Below are 23,007 nucleotides of genomic sequence, written 5' to 3'. Positions count from 1 at the left end.
TATATATTATATATGGTAATCAAGTAATACAATTTTGATCACCAGAATACAATTTGTAGTTTGAAAGAAAAAATTAATTATTGGAATGGTAAAGTGAACCCATAAAATGTAAAAAATATTGGTATACAATTAAAATGAAAACATAACAAAGGAAAGTTAATCTAATAGAATTAAAAAGGAGTTTTTTTGAAATTGTTAATGATGAGAAATTTAAGTGATATGTTCCTTCTCTAAAAGCTATTATCTCACTTTTTCATCATACTACTTTTTTGTATTTTATATATTATTATACAATATTCTAAAAAAAAACTAGAATAAACAGAAATACGAATAAAATACATATTGAAATAAATACGAAATATAAAATTTTCGAAGAAACAAATAAATACACATGAAAAAAATATATGAATACAAATATGTTTCTTAAATAACTATAAATTCATCTGACATACCTATTGGAATGACTAATAAAAAAACGATTAAGATTATGGAAATAAAAGAACAAAGTTTGAGTTTTATTTGAAAATATTAAGTAATCTTTACCTTTTTTTGAAATATTCTCTCTCTTGATTTTCTCGCTTTTGTTATTAAATAATTCTATTATTTAAATAAAACAAATAATAAAAACATAAATAAGATAAATAACAAATTAAATTTTTGATATTTTTATTAGATATTGAAAGTGTTACTAATAAGCCTTCTTAAATAATAAAATATTGACATTTTGAAAATTTTCTTTATGTATTATGCCTAAATTAAAAACAAAAAGAAACTCAAGTAAGATGCATGTTTTAAATCCTTATACTATAATTCCCACTCAATAATTCAGTATAACTTGTTTGCAAACCAAACGATCCCTTAGTTTTTTTGGCTCAATTGCAAGTAAGGAACTAACAATGTGGTTAAATAACACATAATCAGAAAAATCACAACAATGTCAATTTCATCACAAGCAACAAAAGAAGGAAAGCAAAACAGCTATATGCGCAATACCACCCGAAGTTTAGGTCAAAGTTATAATGATTTAGTCGGGCCCTAATACAGATTAATCAAACGCTAGGTGACGAATAAAAATAAACTTATCTACAATCTTCATTTCTACGATTAGAGTCGCTTCAATTGTAAAACCCAAGTTCTTTTTTTAAAATCTCATAATCTTATATCAAACACGCAAACCTTGTTGTTTGCAAAACAAGTTGCAATCTTGTTGCCTTCCTTGTTCCAACACACTTCATAAATATTGTCATCCCCGGTGTAAGTTTTTACAATATTGCCCTCCTTCACTGACCATATATGCATGCATTTATCAGCTGATCCACTTGCCAAGTATTTCCCGTTCGGACTAAATGCAACAGAGAAAACAGGTCCTCTGAATTCAAAATGGAAGATAATATACTTAGTAAAAAGACAAAAACAATCAACAAAAACGATACAAACACTTAATGATCTAAAAGAAAGATACACAATTAACTTATTCTCACTCCTCTCCTCTCACATCCCCATCCAAATAGGTATATATGTATCGATAGTTCAATTGAGTACGAGTAAACAAACCCCATAGTACTTGAGCTTGTATATAACAATTGAAAAGTGAAATTCTATTAGAGTGCCTTAATATCCAGTGTCTAAGTAGGCATAATGAGTTCATATTTATTACCTGTGACGGTTCAAGCTTTGAAGAAGACGCCCTTGTTTAACATTCCATATTTTCACAGTAGCGTCAAATGAACCACTACATAGAGAATAAAACAAAACCAATAAGCTCAAAGAAACAAAAAGGTTAGGTGCAACACATTAATCAACACACACCAAAAATCTATTTTCTAGACTGTTATATTAAAACTTTATCTCCCAATCTCAATCGCCTTCCAAGATAAAACAACAAATCAAGCCGGGGCTAGAAACATGACTAGTAGCAATAGATAGAATACCTTGCTAGTAACAACGGTTGATTTGGATTGCTTGTACCAGCGCCAGTTGGACTCCATTTGATGGTATATGTAATCTAAAAGGACATAATAGCAGCAGGTGATGTCTGATTTTATTAAATGAATCAACTAAGACCATAAATAAAGAACAAAAATAGAAATAATTATATTATATGTGATACTTCGGAATGTTCTCTGAAATCATGCAAGCAAACATCTTGTTTCATGCTCCATATCTGTATAAAAAAGCAATGACTTATTTTATACAACATAGTTCCTTGGAAACAACACACATAAAGTCCTAGCGCGGAAAAAATGAAGCTAAAATTCAACATATGCAAATCTCAGAGGGCCAGTGGCACACTACACCACCTCTACCTGATACGGAATTACCTTAACTGTGGCATCGTCAGAGCATGAAGCAAGCAAGGAACCTGAGGGATCCCAGTTGACAGCGTTGACATCATTCTGTAATGGCGAAGTTAATAACTCTTTAAGAATATATTCACAAAGGAAATTAAGTTTACACTTTGGACATAAAATGTTTCGAACTGGAATCGTTATGAAATGGTATCACACCTCATGTCCCGAGAATCTTTTGACTGGTCTATTCTCCCCAACTTTACAAATGTAAATCATGCCACCAGTGAGGCTGACCGCAAAAGAATCGTTGTTTTGCCAATCAACATCAATTACAACTGAATGGGGTTGTAAAACAACAGTGAGAATAAATGCAAAACAAAACAAAATCTATCAGGTAAAATATAGACAGATCGAGCAAGGGAAACAAAACACCTGAAGGAAATTCAAATTGCTGCTTCGGTTTGCCAGAAATCACATTCCAAACAACTGCAGTTCTATCAACACTACCGCTAAGTAGATAATCACCCATCTTGTTCCACTTCAAACCGAAGATTGGACAACTATGATTGTCAAGATTTTTAACCAATTCCCCTGAATGAAAAGTAAGTTACATGATTATCAGTAAGAGAAAAACAGACACGCACATTTGAACAACAATGAGAAGGATTCAACATCATTGAATAGATTCAACATGACGAAAAGCTTATCAACAAGTAAATGGATTGTTTCTTGGTGCCTTTTAGTTTCAATCAGATAAACATGAATACATGAAAATAATCCAAATAACAAACGTATTTTCGGAACCATACTTTTCCAAAGGCCAATTTATACATTCAATCTTCAAAATAAGTTTTTGCCTTACCATATCGGTTCCACATTCTGACTTTTCCTTCATGACTACCTGTTGCAAGCAGGGTACCCTCACTCTGTACAAGAAAAAAGTCATCGATACAAGATTGAATATTCACAAGAAAATCAAATTGGTGAAAGTATAGATCAACGAAAATGAGCAGTAGAACACTCACATTCCAATTGAGTGTTGTAACAAGATCGTCGGTCTCATTTGTTTGACTTTCCAGAGACTTCAAAACCAAAACATTTGGAGCTCTCCTTCGGATAGTAGAATTACATGGACCATCTCCAATAGTCCAAATTCTAGCAGTACAGTCTCTCGACCTAAAATGATATTACACATACGAGAGATGTTTCCTTAGACAAGTCTAAAACTACTTTTAACTAAGGAAAATCACTTCAAAGAATTTGACCACATAAAACATATTGGAAAGTAGAAGCAGAAGTATGAATATGAATAAGAGTTGATTCATAGACGAGAGCAACAAACGAAAAAAATGGAACTAATGCTTACGCAGATGCAAGAAGAGACCCTTCTGGACTCCAAGCACAGCTAAAAACCTGACATGAGTTTAGAAACAATTGTAATTTTCATAGAGAAGACAGTTAACAAATGATACTTAGCATTTTTGCCTATTATGAATCGTGGCGGTCAAACCTCTGACGTATGTCCTTCCAAAACCATTAAATCAGAACTCGGAAATTCATATGGGGTTGAGTCTTTGTTGATATCCATAGGCTCCGAATCTATCTTGCAACAAAAGACAAAATTAGTGTCACAACAAAAGATGTGTACAAATATTAGCTGCATGCTCAAAAAAATTATGTATTTATAATGCTTATATGAGTAGTAAATTATCTGCAATGGGAATGATTATATACTACCGTACTAGTGGCGAATTTAGGATTTTTGTTCACTAGATGTTGTTCGATTTATATACTCATATTTCAAGAAATAACATAGATAAACGATTCTGCGGGGAGGTTAACTGGTGCTCCAGTGGCGCTGTCAGAAATTTTATTGAGGGTGTCCAAGAAAGCCAGAAACTTTATTAAGGGTGTCCAAGAATAATGATGTGTGACTGTCAAAATAAAATAAAATAAAATAAATATTGTGCTATTTGGGGTTCGAACATGAAATTTCTTCATTCAAATGGAAATCGATTACCACTGAACCAAAGACATAGCTTTTGTCAAGGGTGTCCAACTTTAAATATAGAATTTGGCATATATATTTACAACGTAGTTTTCAGATGAAGGGTGTACTAGTTAACCCTAGGGTGGCTATAGCTACGTCACTGTGGTGCTCGAGCACCCAATAAGTTGTATGTATCTCTTAACTGTAACATAAGTGTCTTCACCATTGCAAGTATGCCTATTCTAGCTATTTAAAGTTATTGATGTAATGTATTTTCAAACAGAATAATATTCCAACTATTATTTTTAATACTTTCTTCCACACTCTACTTTCATCATACTACTTCCCCAGACTCCACTTGTGAGATAACATCGAGTATTCTTTTGTCATATTCTTTGATGATCAACAATTAGATTCCTTATTTAAATAACCAGACTAGCCAACTTCTCTGTTATTCGTCATTCTTTTTAATCATTAAAGTATATTACCTTCACCACTGTTATATTCCTGCTATGCATTATTGTTGCAAAAATATCATGGATTAACTAGCACACAATCACAAATAAAGAAAATAGAGAAGAAGAATAACACGAGGATGTAATGAGATTCAGCTGGACCTACTCCTCTCAGCAAATTTTCAACTGTGAAAAAAAAGATGAAGCTTACAATTCGTTCAAGCCCTTAGGAATACATCGTGTATCATGTACAATGCTTTAAAATCCACAACCTTCTCTCTTTTTCCCTCGGCTCAATTTTTCCATTTCTTACATGAGTATAAGCAGAACAACCAAATATTGTCAAATTTGAATAATCAACAGCGAATCGGGCAAAACTTCAAAAGGAGTTTTAAGCTCAATAGGAATAGATGAGGATCTATTGACCAAATAACAAGTTGTATTAATTTCTTCATCCCAAAAGTCTTGCTAACACATGAGTATGAAAGCATACGTCGTGTTCTATCACTAAGTGTTCTGTTCGTACGTTCTGCAACACTATTTTATTGTGGTGTTCCAACAAAAGTGTGGTGTCTCTCTATGCCTTCTCTGTTGCAAAAGTTATTGAACTTTAAGTTGCCAAATTCAACCTATTTTCAGTTCAGAAGTTATAAAGTACCTTGAACCAATTTTGGAGGGAATTTTGTTTGGACTCCACAAGTTCGAATGTATATAATCTAACTTGTCTTTGCTATTGTTTATAGCCTTCCTGCTGAATTTCACCGTGTTTTCTTACCAAACACACAATGCTTAAAGCTTGATTTTTGTAACCATCCAACAAATTTTTCTTGTTCAACAAAGACAATCCATTGTTACTCATATGATCAAGTCGCACGTGCCGCAATTGAGACTGATTCAAGTTACTCTTCCCAGAAGCTACAATTTCTTCCATTACAACTACACAAGCTTGTAGATAATACAATATAAAATGCAGCTTATACCCTTAATGAGTATCATGGAGCATTTACATACTTTAAGCATTTCATTCTCTGATTTCAACTTATACCCTTGCTCATCCAAAGTCAAAAGAGAAATCAAATATCTCTTAATTCAAGGAACATGCTAACACTTAATATTTCTGATAATTCCATCAAACATTCTCAATTTGATATTACTAATCCACTCTACCTCTAACGGATTATCATCACCAAGGTAGACGATTTATTCGAATGTTTGTAAGTTGCAAACTAATTCTTGTGATGACATATGTGAAAAGTTGCACCGGAATCAAGAACCCAATAACTCTGTCTATGATCAGAGCTCACATCACAAACTTCCCCTACATAGTCATTGTCATCCAAATTATTTCCACTGTCAACAATATTTGAAAAGAACATAACACACTTAAGACCTTATCCTCACTTTCAATTTTGATATCTACATTCTTCAAGTCCATTATAATTGAATTAAACTCATCAAGGTAAGTTTTGATCGGTGTGCCTCATTCATACGGATATTGTCTAACCTGATTTTTAAGTAGAGGTGGTTTGTGAGTGATTTCTTAGAGTACAGATCTTCTAACTTCTTCCATGCCGTTGCTGCAGATTTTCCTTTATCAATTTCCTGAAGAACTTAATTTGTAACGCTCATGAATATCGCACTCAAACCCTCTCCGTCAGGTCTTGTTGTTATTATTCTTTCAACTCTTTTGGAACTCCTACTCAATTTCCTTCCACAATCCTTGTAAAACTAAAGAAAATCTCATTCGAATCTTCCATAGACTGAATTATGACCCCCATCAAATTTCTCTATTTCTGTAACACCCGGTATATTATTAAGTCAAACTAGAGTGTCATAGAGTCTTGTAGTGGACTTCTGGAGTGTTGTATGAGGGTTAAAATCAAGATAAATGATTCCCATACTTAGAACAACATTTTTAGGGGTTAAATGTCTGGGTACGACTCCCCAAGGACCACCTATGGGGGGGGGGGGGGTTCTTTGAGGAGGACCCCAAAAACAGTCCCCAAAACTGTCAATTTTGTGACCTATGGTTGCAATTTCAATAGATCAACCTATGCCCCATAGGCCAGGCATGAGTTGTCATGCAAAATATGAGTCTCAGGTCCAAACCACGGACAGTATATCAATCTACGGTCCGTAGATGGCCAAGTCATTAGTTAGGTGTTAATATATGTCTGTTAATAGGTTATTTAACCACCTACATAAGCTTAAATAAACCCTAAACTAATCAATCGAACTCATACATCTAAAGCCCAAAAAACTCTCTAGAAAATCATCTCTCTAGAATAGAAGAAGAAGAAGAAGAAGAAGAAGAAGAAGAAGAAGAGAAGAGATAAGGGCAGAAGCTAGGGACGAATTTACCAAGCATTCAAGCCTTCTTTAAGGCATTGGTCAAAGGTATATGAAGATTATTCATACATGGGTTCTTCCACCCACGGATCCACCATAGTTTCCCCCAGATGTAAACTCAAAACCCAATTCTAGCTAGGGTTGTGATTGCATTATGGGTAGGGCTTGAATATGACTCCAACCTAGTGGTAACATTTAATTATGTTCGAATTAGCTTTGTTTAATGATTAGATGATGATTTTATGTGAATTCCATGACGAACCCTAATCTAAGTTGATGAAGGTGATCTTTGTGTGTTTGTGCCAATGGAGGCAATGTTGAAGGATCAAAACTAATCTTCCCATTTCAGTGTCTTGGTTGTTAATTGATCAAAGTTAAGATCATCTAAATATGAAATGAGCTAGACTATTGAATAGGAAGTATCTTGACTTATAAAGTTAGAATTGAACCTTTATGATCAATTGAGAATAGAATCAGTTAGTATGGAAGACGTGACTAAATTACCTTGAAATCTAGGTATAAAGAAGAGATTAAAAAGAAACTTTAAGAGTACAGTTTGTGATCATGATAGCTAGGCATTTAGGGTGAGTCTAATATGATTACCTAGTGATGCTAAGGCTTTGAGAGTACAGTCTAAAAGAGAATAGATGTCTAATAGGTTGGATTGTGGTGAAAGGCCTATACTAATCTAACATAACTTAGGAATGCTTGCAAAAAAAAAATCACTTGAATATGGATTGATTGTCAAGGACATCCTTCCATGAGAGATAAGTGTTAAGCAAGGCTTAACAAGTAAATAATGGGGTATATGCTCGGCTCCAAGTGGATATTGACAATGAAATGGAGTGTCACACAAGATAGGGTCCGAACTCCAAGAAAAGAGAAGAGCCACACCTAGTTGATGTGAGGACTATCCAAGTTAAAGGGGAAACTCTTACGTAATAGAGTGTGGGCTTTCCCAAAGTTAGGCCTCATAATATGGGATCCTTCACATAGTTGGGTCAAGGTTCCTAGTAGAGATCTCCATATCCTATGAAGTAAGACATAGCATACTGGACTAAGACTTACTTAATGAAGTAACTCCTATTGTTCAAGAGTGTAGATGAACTTAGACATACTAAAACTGGTATCTCATAGTGTTCACGAGTATAGATGGATATAGACAAGCTTAAGATAGTATCTCATAGGGTCCACGTGAAGAAGAAACTTAGACATACTAAAAGAAGTATCTCTTAGGGTTCAACGTAATAATAAACTAAGATGTGCTTGAGAGTGAGTACCTCATAGGGTTCTAAAGCTAAAGATAGGAACTAGGTTCCAAACTAAGAAGTACTAGTAAGAAGACATAAAAGTAATACTTAGCATGATTAATATTATGGGATTCTATGTTTGCATTACACAAAGTATGACTTAGGGTCACTAAAGAGGAGTTGTGAGATAAGATTGTGCTATAGTTGCCCTTCCTAGTTATAATTGACTAAAAGGTGAGAGATTCCCTTAGGTTGAGAGTTAAAATAATAATGAGGCTAAAGTAGGGTTAACATGACTAGGATAACTTCAACTCTATGCTTAGTGTGAAGGGTAGTATGGAATATCTTTCAAGCATTGCATAAGTATGCCTTGGGGTTACTTGGGAGTATGGTACTCTTATAGCATAGAGAAGCTTAAGAGTTGACCATATACATATAGTATGATGAAGATAACATGAAAATCTAGGTCTTGACTATAAGGTGGACTATCTCCAAGAATGACCAAAGAGAGGTACTTAGCTTGGATGGTTGTATGAGATGATATCCCAACATTGCACAAGTATACTTGGAGGTGGATTGTGAGATAGTTGTCTTGTAACATGAAAGACTTAAGGTTGATGAATGTAACCATGCAGGTCTAAGTAGAGACTGTTTCATGAATGGGATGCTTATATTGGAGATTAATGCTTATATTGACTAACCATTTTGAGATGCTCTTATGATGTGCTAGCTTTCGTATTTGGTACATTTTGTACTAACATGTATTTCCTTCATTCTAACCAAATGTTGGGTTGGAGGCTTGAGTTGTTATTGGAGGCTAGGTTTCAAGGATTTAGAAAGAATTGAAGATCTTGGTGAATCTTCATAAATTCGAGGACAACATCCACTTTACATTTATGTCGTTTACTTTTATGTTTAAGACATTGTATGGGTTGCGTCCAAAATACTACTATTCTTGAGTATTGAATAGATGGTTTGAGACAAAGAGTTGGAAAAAAATTTTGTCTGCATTTATGATAAAGACTTCGATAAATTTTTTGTCTGCATTTATAATAAAGACTTCGATTGTATATCTTAAAAATTTTAAATTCCTCCATTATTCCTATGATCTTATGTTATTTCTACGCTAAAGGCTTGTATGAGACCGCTTTGGGGTCAAGTACGTTGTGTTACATCTAGGGGGTGCTCTCAGGGCATGACAATTTCATACTTTGTTGAAGATGATAGAGACATATTAACCCTTGATTATGCCTAGAAACCCTAACCAATCTCTGATACCAATTGATGCAGAAATATCGTGGATGAACTAGCACAAAATCACAAACATAGAAAATAGATAAGAAAAATAACAACAAGGGTGTAATGAGGTCCGACTAGGCCTACTCCTCCCAACAAAAGTAGAGAGTGTTCCACTATGAAAAAAAACATAGAATACTTTCAAGACCTTAGGACTACATTATGTATCTTGTACCATGTCTTACAATCCTCAACTATATACCTCATACATAGATCCGAAGTAGTCTCAAAACTATAAGGATAAGGTTTCCAATCCTATAAGGAAAATATTTTCCTTTCCAATTATATTTGCATAAAGGGTCTCCTAAACTAATATGAATTATAGTTTTCTAAAACATACGAGAAAAAATTCAAGACTTGATTAACAGTAATCAATGTAACTTTTTCAAAATATTAAGAAGTTTGAAAGAATAGGAATTCTTACATTTCTAGTAATCTATTTGGTCAGACTTTTGGAGGCTAAAAGTGTCACGACCCAAATCGTCATGATGGACACCCACCCTGACCCTCCGGTGGGAGAACAACTACTACCATCCAACTAAACCAATTACTCTAGAACTAAGGTATTTAAGTTACGGAAGCAAGTTAAAATAAACTAAAATAATGTGGAAAATACGCCTAGAACCTAAAAGTCAATGTACCAAAACTCTAACAACGACAAGTCTAAGAATAAGGGGTACAATTCCGAAACTAACAACAACTTAATGAATAGTTTGAGTCCGAAAAGAGTGAACTTAAACAAAGATAACTCAAGGAAGCCCGGAAGAACTAACTCACCCTTGAATTTGAACGGTCACTGATCTTCTAAATGAAGTTTGTCAATAGCCTCCTGAAGATGCCTGTACTCAACAAAAATAAGAGCAAGTGCAGATTCAGCACACAACTACCGTGTACTTGTACGATCACATGACTATCCCAATAGTATAACATAAACAAGTTAATACAATATCATAATCATATATATATATATATATATATATATATATATATATATATATATATATATATATATATATATATATATATATATCACATAGTCAATATTATCTGCATTAAAAATAATGACACAGTCACATGTTTACATGTAGTTGGTCCTCTCACTGAACCCAAATTCAACTTTTTAGCTTGTCGAAATGTGGCACTTCGACCCCATTTTATGCCGAAACATGGTAATTCAATCCAACTTTTATATCGAAACGTGGAAATCCAATCCAAGTTAGCTTGTCAGAACATGGCAATCTGATCCCCAACACACACCACAATCACAATTACAAGTACATCATCAATGATCATACATTAGGTCTTGATTTCATGGTAACGACAATCACACATCACATTTTTCAAATTCTATGATCAATATTGGACATACATACATAAGCAAGTATCACAATGAAGCAAGACAAGCATATACCACACATCATAGAATCACAAGCATCACCTAAGACACTTGAATCTTACCTTTACGGATTCTTTCCCCTTGATCTAGGTCTACAACAATGGATATATACATGGATCAACAATCAAAGGTCTAATTATTCGGATTATAACAAACCATATAACCCTAACCAAACCCAAGATCGTAATACCTAAATTAGAGGATTTTTTCACCTTAATTCTTATGTCAAAACCCTACTTCATCGATGATAACCCAAGAAAATAGGTTCTACGGATTGAAAAATGGATTTGGGGAGTTAAAACCTTACCTTTAGCCTCAAAATAGTGAAAACAGTTAAGAACTCGTCTGAGGTCGCCTCTTTAGTCCTAAAAGTCAAAAATACCAAATAGGGTCATCTTAACTTTAAAATGTGTATGTCCAGCTCTAGCGGACCCATTCCGCTACAATGTCGGCAGAGGCAGAATGTACTTATTCACAAAAAGATCAATTCTAGAGTTCTACTTGTCGAAATTTGATTTCGTAAAGTGCTACAGGTTTCTTATCGTCTTATTTATCCACTCATATAATAAAATTCATAATTATATATTTTATTCATTATTATATTTTCACTAGATCTTAGTGAATTTGATCTCTTCCAAATCTGGGCTAGGATGAGTATTTCCAAGTTACTACAAAAAAATTCTGGCCCCATTCTTTCTTCATTGAATTTTCTATAACAAAAGAATCGGACCATTACAATAGATATCAATTTACCTATCACCGATCCCCGAGTGAAAAACTGGGAAAGACTTGGGTAATATAAAGGTAGAGTAGTATCTGAAACGTCGAATTACCAGGGGTACTTGTCTCGGATTCCCTTCTTATGGAATTTCATTACCTCCTACGGGGTTCACATCCCCAACCTCAAGCCAACCAATTTAGTACCTACACATCCTCCCTTACCATGCATCAACGAAGTAATCTCTACACTCAAGCGATACAAATTGTTGTATGTAAAATTAACTAATCACAGAACGAATCCCAACAACCACCAAAGTTGATCGCACACAGTTTTTCCACATGTTATCAAGGATCTTGACACGATCATAAGGACTAATCCTTCCTCACATAACCATGATAAAATTCTAAAATTAAAACTCACCATAGTTTCAGATGAACCTAAACCAACCACCACACGCTCATAACACTCAAATAATCATAGTAAGCTTAAGTTACAAAAGTTTCAATCTTTAAACATTGGATACTCCTTGAGAAATATGTCCAACATATAAACCAACAAACAGTCCAACAACACTATCGAAATGATAAATTTAGTAATTGTAGCTTACCTTTTAACAACAACATAATTTGATTCAAATTACCACACTCGACCACATTTAACTATACATGAACTTGATGACAAGATGAGTATTCAAATTGCCGGACAACCATAATTATGCAATCTAGATCTTATATAAATTTTCCTAAGCAAGGTGGTATAAGCAATAACAATAAAATATGTTAACAATTCCAAGTCCATACCACATAAGTAATCTAAATAACCAATTCTTCTCAATCATCCACTCATCCAAGAGAAAATTACATTATCGGTACACTTGATTCCCTACTACGGATGCACCCTCAAAATAAAAGCAAATGTGATCATAGTTATTTGATTATGTTTCCAATCATGTACAAAACGAAACACATAGTAACATAAGAATTTATCGAATAACATGAAATGTTTTCCTTTGCAGAGTCGATACCAATCATTCTCATTCACTTGACTCAACATACTCTTCACATCCTTCGATTGGGGACAACACTCTTAATGCTAACAACCATGATAAACACTCCGACCATTGAACTAATTTTTTTTAATACCTTTAGAACAAAAACCTTCCTCAAATACCTTAACAATCAAAAGTGATAAACTTTACAAACTTAGATCAAGTGTAAGTATTTTCAAATGATCAATACTTGATAAGTGGCCATTCACACCTTGTAAATCTTCTAACACAAACCCCTCATCAATAAACATTAGTTTATATGTTTATTTAATGACCTTCAATTGCTTAGGACCCGCCAGAGCAGCACCAATCCCGTTGCAGCGACACTTTTTTAACCACTGAGCTCTCGTATGAAATGTCCTAAAAAAATTTATAATTTCAATCCCCTTCTCGTTCGCTACAGCGACACCCATCTCGCTGTAGCGGCGTCGCTGCAACGGCATTAACTCCGCTGCAGCGGCATGAATCGAGGCAGCGAGCCTTTTAGAGAATTTCAATCTACCTTTTTACAACACACTCTTAACCCACTAAGAAAAAAAAATACCCTTATTACTAAGATCGATTCACAGAGATCTATATATTCCTTTTTAAAACAAAATAAGGCACATATCATCACTCTCGAGCGAATATATGTATACTCCTTTCTCAAGTCTTTTCCAATAGTTATAACCAATATGATGGACTTTTGAAACTATTACAATAGCTACAACAAAACGAATGAAATACGCATCCCTGCACCCAATTATCTATACCTCTAATGATATCTCTTTAGCCTTTCCAATCAATATAATATTCTTGCTTTCGCCTCTCTTTAAAAAATGTACTACATCCTACTATACTTAGCTCCTTAAAACTCTATATGAGAGGTGTACCAAAAAATCTAAAAACTTCACAATACAACCACCTTACTCACCAAATATTAGAAATATACAACTTTAGATATTCACAAGTCATAATCACTATACAAAATTCGCTTAGCCACAATCTTATTATATAGTTGCATCCCATCACAATCTACTATGAACTTTTATTACCATTATGATTAGTTAGGCATGACTATCTCTATAATTCAACATTTACATCGACATAACACCTCAAACTCATCTATACTCATCAACTTTAAAATACTAACCCAATCTTGGTACACACTTTCTAACAAGAGTCATCAATTTCCTTCGCCCAAGTATACCCAATAAAATTTTCTTTATCCATAGGCTTGTTATTCCGGTATTGATCCACTTCCTTGTGGATTACTTTAAAATCACTAATTCTCATGCTACTGTCATTTTTAATAAACAAGATAGGAGCACTTCACGATGAAACACTAGCATGGATAAAACCTTTATTAAGAATCCATTTTTTAAGCTTTAAGCTCTCTCAATTCTAACAACACATAAATAGACTCAATAGAGGGAGATTCGACCATAAAATCCTAATATGAGCCAATTACACCAAACAATCCTGCCCTAGCAGTTTCCTAGCCCGAATAAAGGATAGGATTTTAGCTAGCTTAGACTTGTAAACCCCTTCCCACTGTCATCTTTCTCCACTAGGGATCTCTAGAGTTACTATCTTGGCATCACAATTTAACCCGGTATAATAAGGGAACAACCAAGTCATATCCAACATAACCAAATAAATCCAAATCTGAGGAGTTACTATGACTAACTCCTCAACTAGAGTAGAAACATGGATGAAGGCATCAAGTATATCACAAACCACATCAAATCCCTAGGAAATTGAACTGAAACGTACGAAAAAGTATATTCTTGATCAACAACACATTACTCATTTGGTCACAACAATTTTATCACTTATGAGTACTACATCCGACCCTCATATTCCCAGGTTCTCCACAATTTTAACACACCTTATAACTTATATTCAATTTCTTGATCACTGTGGTACAATTTGGGGTCCATAATTATGAATGGAAAACAGGGAATACATGTTGAGATTTAGAATAATCTACATAGCTAGGATAGTCATCAGTTACCTCGAGTCAATCTTAACGACACACGTTCCACAATTTTCCTTACATTACATTCAACACAACAACTCAATCGTTCCCAGGATACACCTAGACATTCACACGATTATCATTTCATCGCAACGCATATCAAGATTTCTCTCTTACAAATCATATCATAATTTATCTAGCCCATTGCGCCTAATCTCATGATGATTTTCCTTTTTACAACAAGTTCTACGACACTCAAATGGTTATGATTGACACACTTTCAACATTTAGACCATCACATTGACATATCCTATTTAGTGAAGCAATACTTGAGCACCTAATCATATCCAAGCATTCAAGTACTACACCCTCCACATCCATAGTTAATTTCAGACAACTAGAAGCACACATCACTTTTTCGAAGATGTAATACCAAAGAAGTCCAAATTATTAATAGTTATTTTTTTCATAAAGGACTGTTACTGATGATCCATGCCTTTCACGATCCCTACGGACATATACCAATGGAACCTTCTCAATTTCAATTATCTTGTTTGTGTTCCATCTAGTTCACTTCGGTGAGATATCAATTTGAATTGGAAGATACCAATTGGACTCAAGTCATACCAAAATCGACAATAATATCCAACAAGTCCCATAAAATTGCTAATTTCAATCACATAACTTGTCCAAACCCAATTCTTAACCGCCTCTTTCTTTAAATGATAGTAACCAGACCTTAAATCAATCTTAGAGAAATCCTATGAACCTTTCCATAGATAAAAAATGTCATTTATTCGAGGCAATGGATACTTGTTATGAGTGGTAACTCTATTCAATTTTCATTAGTCTATACACAATTCTCGCTTGCTAGCGATGATGTTACCACTTCTGTTGCTTTAGTTCGAACTATAGAGTAAAGGAGGAAAGATACAAATTTGTATCACCTAGATACCATTTGGATTCAAGTCATAGTACAAAAGAGTAGAAAGAAGTGAATTTTTCCTAAAGTCCTATAGTATCTCGAAGAAAAATATAGGCTTCAAAGTACCGTTCCGCAAGACTATACTAGAACCATTTTGGTACAAAGAGATCAATGAACCTAGTCTCTAATACCAACTTGTCACGACCCAAATCATCGTGATTGGCACCCACCTTAACCCTCTGGCTGGAGAACCACTACTACCATCCAATTTAAACAATTACTTTACAACTAAGATATTTAAGTTACAAAAGCAAGTTAAAATAAACTAAAACAATGCAAAAAATCCTCCTAGAACCTGATAGTCAATGTACAAAAACTCTAACAGCAACAAGTCTAAGAACAAAGGGTACAACCCCAAAACTAAACAACTTAGCCAATAGTTTAAGTCCGAAAAGAGTGGACTTAAACAAAGAAAACTCAAGGTAGCCCGAAAGTACTAGCTCACCCTTGAATTCGAACAATCACTAATCTTTTAAAAGTCGCATGTCAATAGCCGCCTGAAGGTGCGATGTACTCAACAAAAACAAGAGTAAGTGCAGAATCAGCGCAACCACCGTGTACTGGTAGGGTTACGCGGCTATCCCACTAGTGAAACATTAATAAATTAATACAACATTATAATCATGTGCTTATATATCCCATAATCAATATTATCAACATTAAGAACAACAAAACAATTCACATGCTTTCACATAGTTGGACCTCTCATGGAACCCAAAGTCAACACGTTAGCTTGTTGACATGTGTGATCCCATTTAATCTCGGAACGTGACAATTCGATCCAATTTTTATGCCAAAATGTGGTAATTTGATACAAGCTAGCTTTCCATAATGTGACAATCTGATCCCCAATCACATACCACAATGACAATTACAAGTACATCATCAATGATCATACATTAGTTCCTAATTTCATGGTAATGAGTATAACACATCGTATTTTTCAAAGTCTATGATAAATATTGCAACATGCATACATAAACAAGTATCACAGTGAAGCAATACAAGCATATACCACACATTATAGAATCACAACCATCACGTACCTTGAATCCAATCTTGAATCCCCTAAGACACTTGAATCTTTCCTATCCGGATTCTTTCTACTTATTCTAGCTCTACAACAATTTATGTAGACAAGGATTAACAATCAAAAGATTTATTATTCGGATTATAACAAATCCAAGATTATAATACCCAAATTAGGGTTTTTTTCACCAAAATTATTAAATCAAAACCTTTCCACATAAATTAAAACCCAAGAAAATAGGTTATACGGATCGAAAAAATGGATTCAGAGATTTAAAACCTTACATTTAGCTTAAAATGGTGAAAAATTGTTAAGAACTTGTCTGGGGTCGCCTCCTTAGTCCTAGAAGTCTAAAAATACCAAATAGGATCATCTTAGGGTTTATAAGCGTCTTTAAAACGCGTCAGTCCCGCTCTTGCTTACCCATCCCGCTTCAGCGATACCGCTTTAGCGGCCAGAATCCTACTCTAGAGGACTCAACAAATACAGAATGTACTCATTCAAAAGAAGATCAATTCATGGAGTTCAACTCCTCCAAATTCAATTCTGTAAAGTTCTACAGGTTTGTTATCGTATTATCTATCCACTCACATAATAAGATTCACTATTATATTCCTTATTCATTACTAGATTTTCCCTATACCTTAGTGAATTTGATTTCTTTCAAATCTGGGCTAGTTTGGATAATTTCAAGTTACTACAAAAGAGTTTTCTAGCCCCAATTCATTCTTTATTAACTTTTCCATAACAAAGGAATTGAGTCGTCACAAAAAACATAAAAAAGGGACTCCTTTTTATATTTGAGGTGATTGGTCAACAAAAAAAATTGTTTTTGTCGAAAAGTTCCTTGTATAAGTTGATTTCACAGAAGTGGCTCTAGATCTGAATAATATTCATTACCCTACCTTTGAGGTACATAAACTGTTTCTGATAAACCCTTGGTTTAGAAGAATCTTATACGCTGGAATGGTATTGTTAATCTTATAGAATTTAACTCGTCTGAGAGCAACAACAACAGATCCAGTGAGGCTAGAGAAGGTTGATGTGTATGCAAACCTTTAACCCCTACCTTATATAGGTAGAGGATTATGTTACCTAACACACCATTGACTCAAGCAAAGCATATATTGAATCAATTAAACTCATCTACTAGAAACATAACATCAAATTCTCCATAAAAAATAGTAAAAAGGAACGAATTCTAAAGATAAAGATTTAATTACCCAATTCAAGTAGTAGGAAGTTGTAGGTCTAAGAGGCCTTTGATGTGAATTGTCGGCGGCTTATATAAACATACATATGGATTACTATTATGTTTGGTTTATATAGAATTAGAAAGGTTTTCATTCAAAAAAGGCATTTTGAATCAAGTGTTGAATGACTAATGTACCCTCAAGGCATTTCAAAGAGATGAAATTTCAAATTTATTTATTCGTATCTAAAAATAAAGAAATGAATTCAGAAGTTAAACGAGATTTCTAAATTTGGTAGCATATCACAATTATTCACCAATTTAATGGATTTGAAATTTATTATTAATTCATAATAAGGGTTCTGGATATATTCCAAAATTCATAGTGATAAATCAAAAACCTATTTGGCTCCAAGAAGTGACCCTTGGTACTAATGCTTATCGAGAGTAGAAAATTAGCTGCAATGAGAATGAATTACCTCCAGCTTTTCCATTTTCCTCATGATTGATAGCCTTTTTTTGTCTGCTCAGTTTTGAATATTTGATATCCTTGCGTTGATTTCCATTATCATTATACGCTTGTACTAGTCTTTCTCCTTGTTTACACGATTCATATCATCGTGATTGACACTCATACTAACCCTACTGTAGGAAAATCGTTAATAATAATTAGCTAATCCAAGAACTACACAAGCTAATCAATCACTAAGTATTTAAAGTTATGGAAGCAAGTGTCAATACATGAGTCAAGTAGAGTTCCCATAAACTCTCAAAAGATCCAACAACGACTAACAAAATAATGCAGAAATTATTTCTTAGAAATTCAAAGTCAATGTACCAAAACTCTAACAACAACCAAAAGTCTAAGGAAAAGGTTACAACCGAATCAACATAAGAAAACTAAAGTACTAGTCTAAGTACAAAGATGTGGACTAAACAAGAAGGAGAACTCAAGGCAACCCAAAAGAACTAACTCACCCTTGAATTTGATGACGATCATTGATCTTCTAAACGAGGTCTGTCAGTAGCCACTTGAAGATACCCTGAACTTAACAAAGAAAGAGCAAGTGCAATATCAGCACACAACCACAATGTATTTTAGGATCACACGGCTACTCCAATAAGTGCAATATAAGCAAGTAATTACAACATCATAAGCATGCACAGACCGAACATATACAATATCAATATCATTTCAAGATCAATGTAGAATTCCATATTTTTAACAATAAGTGTATGTATAACAAGTCATTGGTCCTCCCACATAAATCATACCCAAATAGTTGGTGCACTTGATTGTGTCACCTATTTCAAGTTAGTGTGTTTGATCATGACACCCATTCCAATATTTGTGTCGGTACATGACATCATATCTCATTTAGTGTATTGGTACGTGACATCATATCCCATTTACTCTGTCGAAATGTGACATTTAACATACCACAATCACAATCACAATATACATCCTCACTATTATACAATTAAGAGGTTATCCATGTCATATGCTTATTTGTTCATACTTATTTACGATTAGTTTGATCAATAATGCAATATTCACATACATACATGAAATATAATGAAGCAAATACAAATATATATCACAAAAAAATAAATCACAACCATTACCTACCTCAAACAAATCTTGAATCCCTAAGAAACTTGATTCTTCCCTTTTCGGATACTTTCCACTTGTTCTTGGTGAGTTTTTGGCCAAAAACATACTTTAACTATATCCCAAACTTAAACTAAACCCTTAAGTATCATTTCAGAAAACTTCCTTACGCTATATTCCAAGCTTAAACTACATCCTTAAAGTATTCTTACCATAAAACATCCTTCAAATATTTTAAACGAACAATTTTCATCCTTCTACTTGAATTTCTTTTAAAACTACGCGATATATCCCACAAAAATTAAGTCGTCCCTTCCTAATTATTATTCTTAGATATGCCAAGAATATTACCGTGAGTTTTTTCGTAATTGAGTTAAGAATTATGCAAAAATTTTAATTTGACCGTTTTTTTCATTAATTTTTCATTTAATTTTAATTATAAATATTATTAGTTTAAATATGTTTCTTTTCAATTGAATATGCTAAAAACAATATTTGTTGGAGACTTCCACTTCTAATAATGTAGAATGAAACTCAAATACAAAAAATAATTAATATTTTGGTCACTTCAATATTAGATTGACCTAAAAATCTATTGATTTAACTGGTTAAGAAAAAGATCGAAATAATTAATCTCCAACTTCTTTCCATTACGAAAAAGGCAAATCATGTGCGTTCTCACCTTCCAGTCATTTTTAGTTTCCATAAGCAACAATCTCTAAGACTTTTTATATTTTCCAAGAACTTCTTGTAGCAAGTAATGAAATTATGTAGAATAACTTTTGTTGGTAGTCACATTAACTGCTCATGTTTTCGTAAGATCCATCAGTTTTTTGTAAATATCTAACAAAAGGATGAAAGTTGTTCACTTACAAATACTTAAAGGATGTTTTTTTTGTGCTAAAAATGATACTTTAAGGAAGTAGTTTAAGTTTGGGGTATAATTAAAGGATGTTTTCTGCTAGAAATAATACTTTAAGGATGTAGTTTAAGTTTGGGATATAGTAAAAGGATGTTACCAAAAACTCTATTCTTGGTCTACAGACAATCAATATAACACAAAGATGAATAAATAAAGCCTAATTACCCATATTACAATCAGAATCATCAACCCTAGGCCAAATCCTTGATCCTCATACCCATATTATGGTTTTTCCACCATAAATCCCATATCAAAAGCTTCCCCATCAATAGTTACCTAAAAAACTAAGCTCTATGGATCGAAAAATAGACTTAGTGAGTGAAAACCTTACATTCAGCCTCAAGAATGGTGAAAAATTCTCAAGATGACACATGTGGCCGTTCCTTAGCTCTCAAAGTAGAAACTTGTAGAATAGATCATTTTTGGGATTTATTTCCTACTTAAGTCGTGTCTGTATCGCTACGCTATAGTGCCCCACCTGTTGGAATAATCATGCCTTGGCGGCTTACACTAAAACAAAGAGCTAATTTAAGAGTTCCAAACTCTCATTTCACAACACACATGCATCCCATGACACTCAGAGAATATCCGTTCACATTTAAGATCAATTCGAGAGTTCTACTTGCCCAAATTCAGTTTTGTAAAGTCGTACGCTTCCCTTAATGTCTAAGCTATCTTCCCATATGATCGAATTCACAGTTAGACCTCCCATATGTTATTGAATTTGCTAGACCTCACTAACTCTAATTTATGCCAAATCTAGACTAGGTAATTGGGAAATATCCATATACTACCGTAAAATCGTACCATTGGCTTTTCTGTAATGATGGGAATCGGTTGCTACACTTGTTTTTCCCCTCCTTTCTTTATCTTGTTCTCAATCTTTTTCCTTATGTTGTTTCTCCTTCTCCCTATTTCTTCTATGTTCTTGTTTGTGGTATTCTCGCGTTATATTTATTGGATTCTAAAAGGTATGAATCGAAAATGAAGAGTTGTGACTTTTACTAAAGGTTGCGGCTTTTATGAAAAGTTATGACTCTTATGAAAAGTTACGAATTTTATGAAAAGTTGTGACTTTTATGAATGGTGACGACCTTTAAGAAAGTTTATGACTTTTCCAAAGATTTGTGACCATTTTGGTAAGACATATAAGGGATTTCCACTCATTTTAAATTCAAAATTTCTGGACTGCTTCTAGTACTACTGAATCTAGTATTCTTAGTGTACTTTACTACCGTTGAGTGACTCGGTGACACCAACATTTTGGGTATTAATACACTGGTGATTAAGATCATTCTATCCTGGGAGGGCATATTCCAAATGAAACCACGGATACTATAGGGAATAATTTTCTTAAGGGGACACTTTGCATTCAGTAGGCTTGATCTTCTTCCTATTTTTTCAAATTTTGGTATGTGTTACAGATTTAAAATTTGTAAATTAATTTCTACTCTTTTGTTCTTCACTGGTTCATTTAACTTTGGTTACTTTGTGTTTCTGCAGAGTTTGTTGGAATCAGTAAGAGCCTTTAAATACAGGTTAACAACAATTCTTCTTTAAGAAAAAATATATCGTATATTTTTTTCTAATATTTTTTTTATTTTAGTTTCTCTACTAGTTTTAATTTTCTAGTTGTGAAAATGTTCTTAAACTTTGTTGTCTTACCAAGTACTTCAAAGTTTTGTTCTAACACTACAAAAAAATAGTATTTAGCGACTGATGAAATCCGTTGCTAAATTGAATATGCGACAGATTTACGAAGGATTGTTGGTTGTTTCTATTTCGCTTGTTAGTAATCGTTTAGCAACAAAAAATGAGTTTCGTCGCAAATTTAGTGATGCATTAAAGACGAATGATATCCATCACTACTTGTTAGTGACAGACTAATCCGTCGTTATACTTATATAATTCCTAGCTAATTTCATAATTAATTTCGCCATTTTAAATAAATTTGCGACTTAATTTTTTTCACTAATCCGTTAAAAAAATCGTTGCTAATTTCGTCATTTCTAATAAATTTGCGAGGGAATGTTGTCACTAATATGTCACAAAATATTCTGCTATTTGAGTCAGCATATTTGTCACTAAAATGTTTCATTGCTAATGCGTCGCCAATATTTTTATAGACACCACCAAAATTTTCAATGAATTTGTCGCTAAAATATTACTAAATACCTCTAAATGATAAATATTTCATATAAATAATATTTAGAAGGTTCAAAATCTGTAGATAGCAACAAATCACATACTTATGGTGCAAAATATCAAAAGCAATTTATCAATTGTTCTTAAGAGAACACAATTCATCAGCTATGCATAATTTGTACTTTTGAAAAAGGGAGACAACATAAAAAATTACAACTACAAGAGACTAATTAAGGAATACCTTCATCACTTGAAACTACGGGATCAACCACATCCTCATTAGTAGTAGGAGGAGGCACCATGGGTGTCACAAGTGATGGATTGTCAATAGGAGTAACCACTTTTTGTACCCGATCCATAATAAC

At 33.6% G+C, this 23,007-nt stretch overlaps 1 protein-coding gene across 1 annotated transcript; it reads right to left on the bottom strand.

Moving 5' to 3' along the window:
- Positions 1 to 967: 967 nt before the first annotated feature.
- LOC101263385 (WD40 repeat-containing protein HOS15-like) lies at positions 968 to 18,602 on the bottom strand. Its single transcript, XM_069292551.1, has 13 exons — positions 18,443 to 18,602; positions 10,409 to 10,470; positions 3,802 to 3,890; positions 3,658 to 3,704; positions 3,317 to 3,467; positions 3,154 to 3,217; positions 2,724 to 2,882; positions 2,508 to 2,626; positions 2,322 to 2,396; positions 2,111 to 2,164; positions 1,932 to 2,005; positions 1,658 to 1,732; positions 968 to 1,369 (listed from the first exon to the last, which is right to left on the bottom strand). Exons 3-13 carry the CDS (start codon positions 3,877 to 3,879, stop codon positions 1,150 to 1,152), a joined length of 1,116 nt encoding a protein of 371 aa, XP_069148652.1. The 5' UTR covers positions 3,880 to 3,890; positions 10,409 to 10,470; positions 18,443 to 18,602; the 3' UTR covers positions 968 to 1,149.
- Positions 18,603 to 23,007: the final 4,405 nt, after the last annotated feature.

This window comes from Solanum lycopersicum, chromosome 12, assembly GCF_036512215.1.
Source record: "Solanum lycopersicum chromosome 12, SLM_r2.1".
Classification (NCBI taxonomy): Eukaryota; Viridiplantae; Streptophyta; class Magnoliopsida; order Solanales; family Solanaceae; genus Solanum; species Solanum lycopersicum.
Note: the sequence above shows the minus strand (reverse complement) of the source record. Positions and strands in the feature narration are given on the sequence as shown.

Excerpts from the sequence above, each read along its gene's own strand:
- LOC101263385 (XM_069292551.1), bottom strand. The coding sequence starts at position 3,879 with ATGGATATCAACAAAGACTCAACCCCATATGAATTTCCGAGTTCTGAT. Across the intron at positions 2,006-2,110 it reads ATTTCAGAGAACATTCCGAA|ATTACATATACCATCAAATG; the intron begins GTATCACATATA and ends ATGTCCTTTTAG. Across the intron at positions 1,370-1,657 it reads CAAAGCTTGAACCGTCACAG|AGGACCTGTTTTCTCTGTTG; the intron begins GTAATAAATATG and ends TTTTGAATTCAG.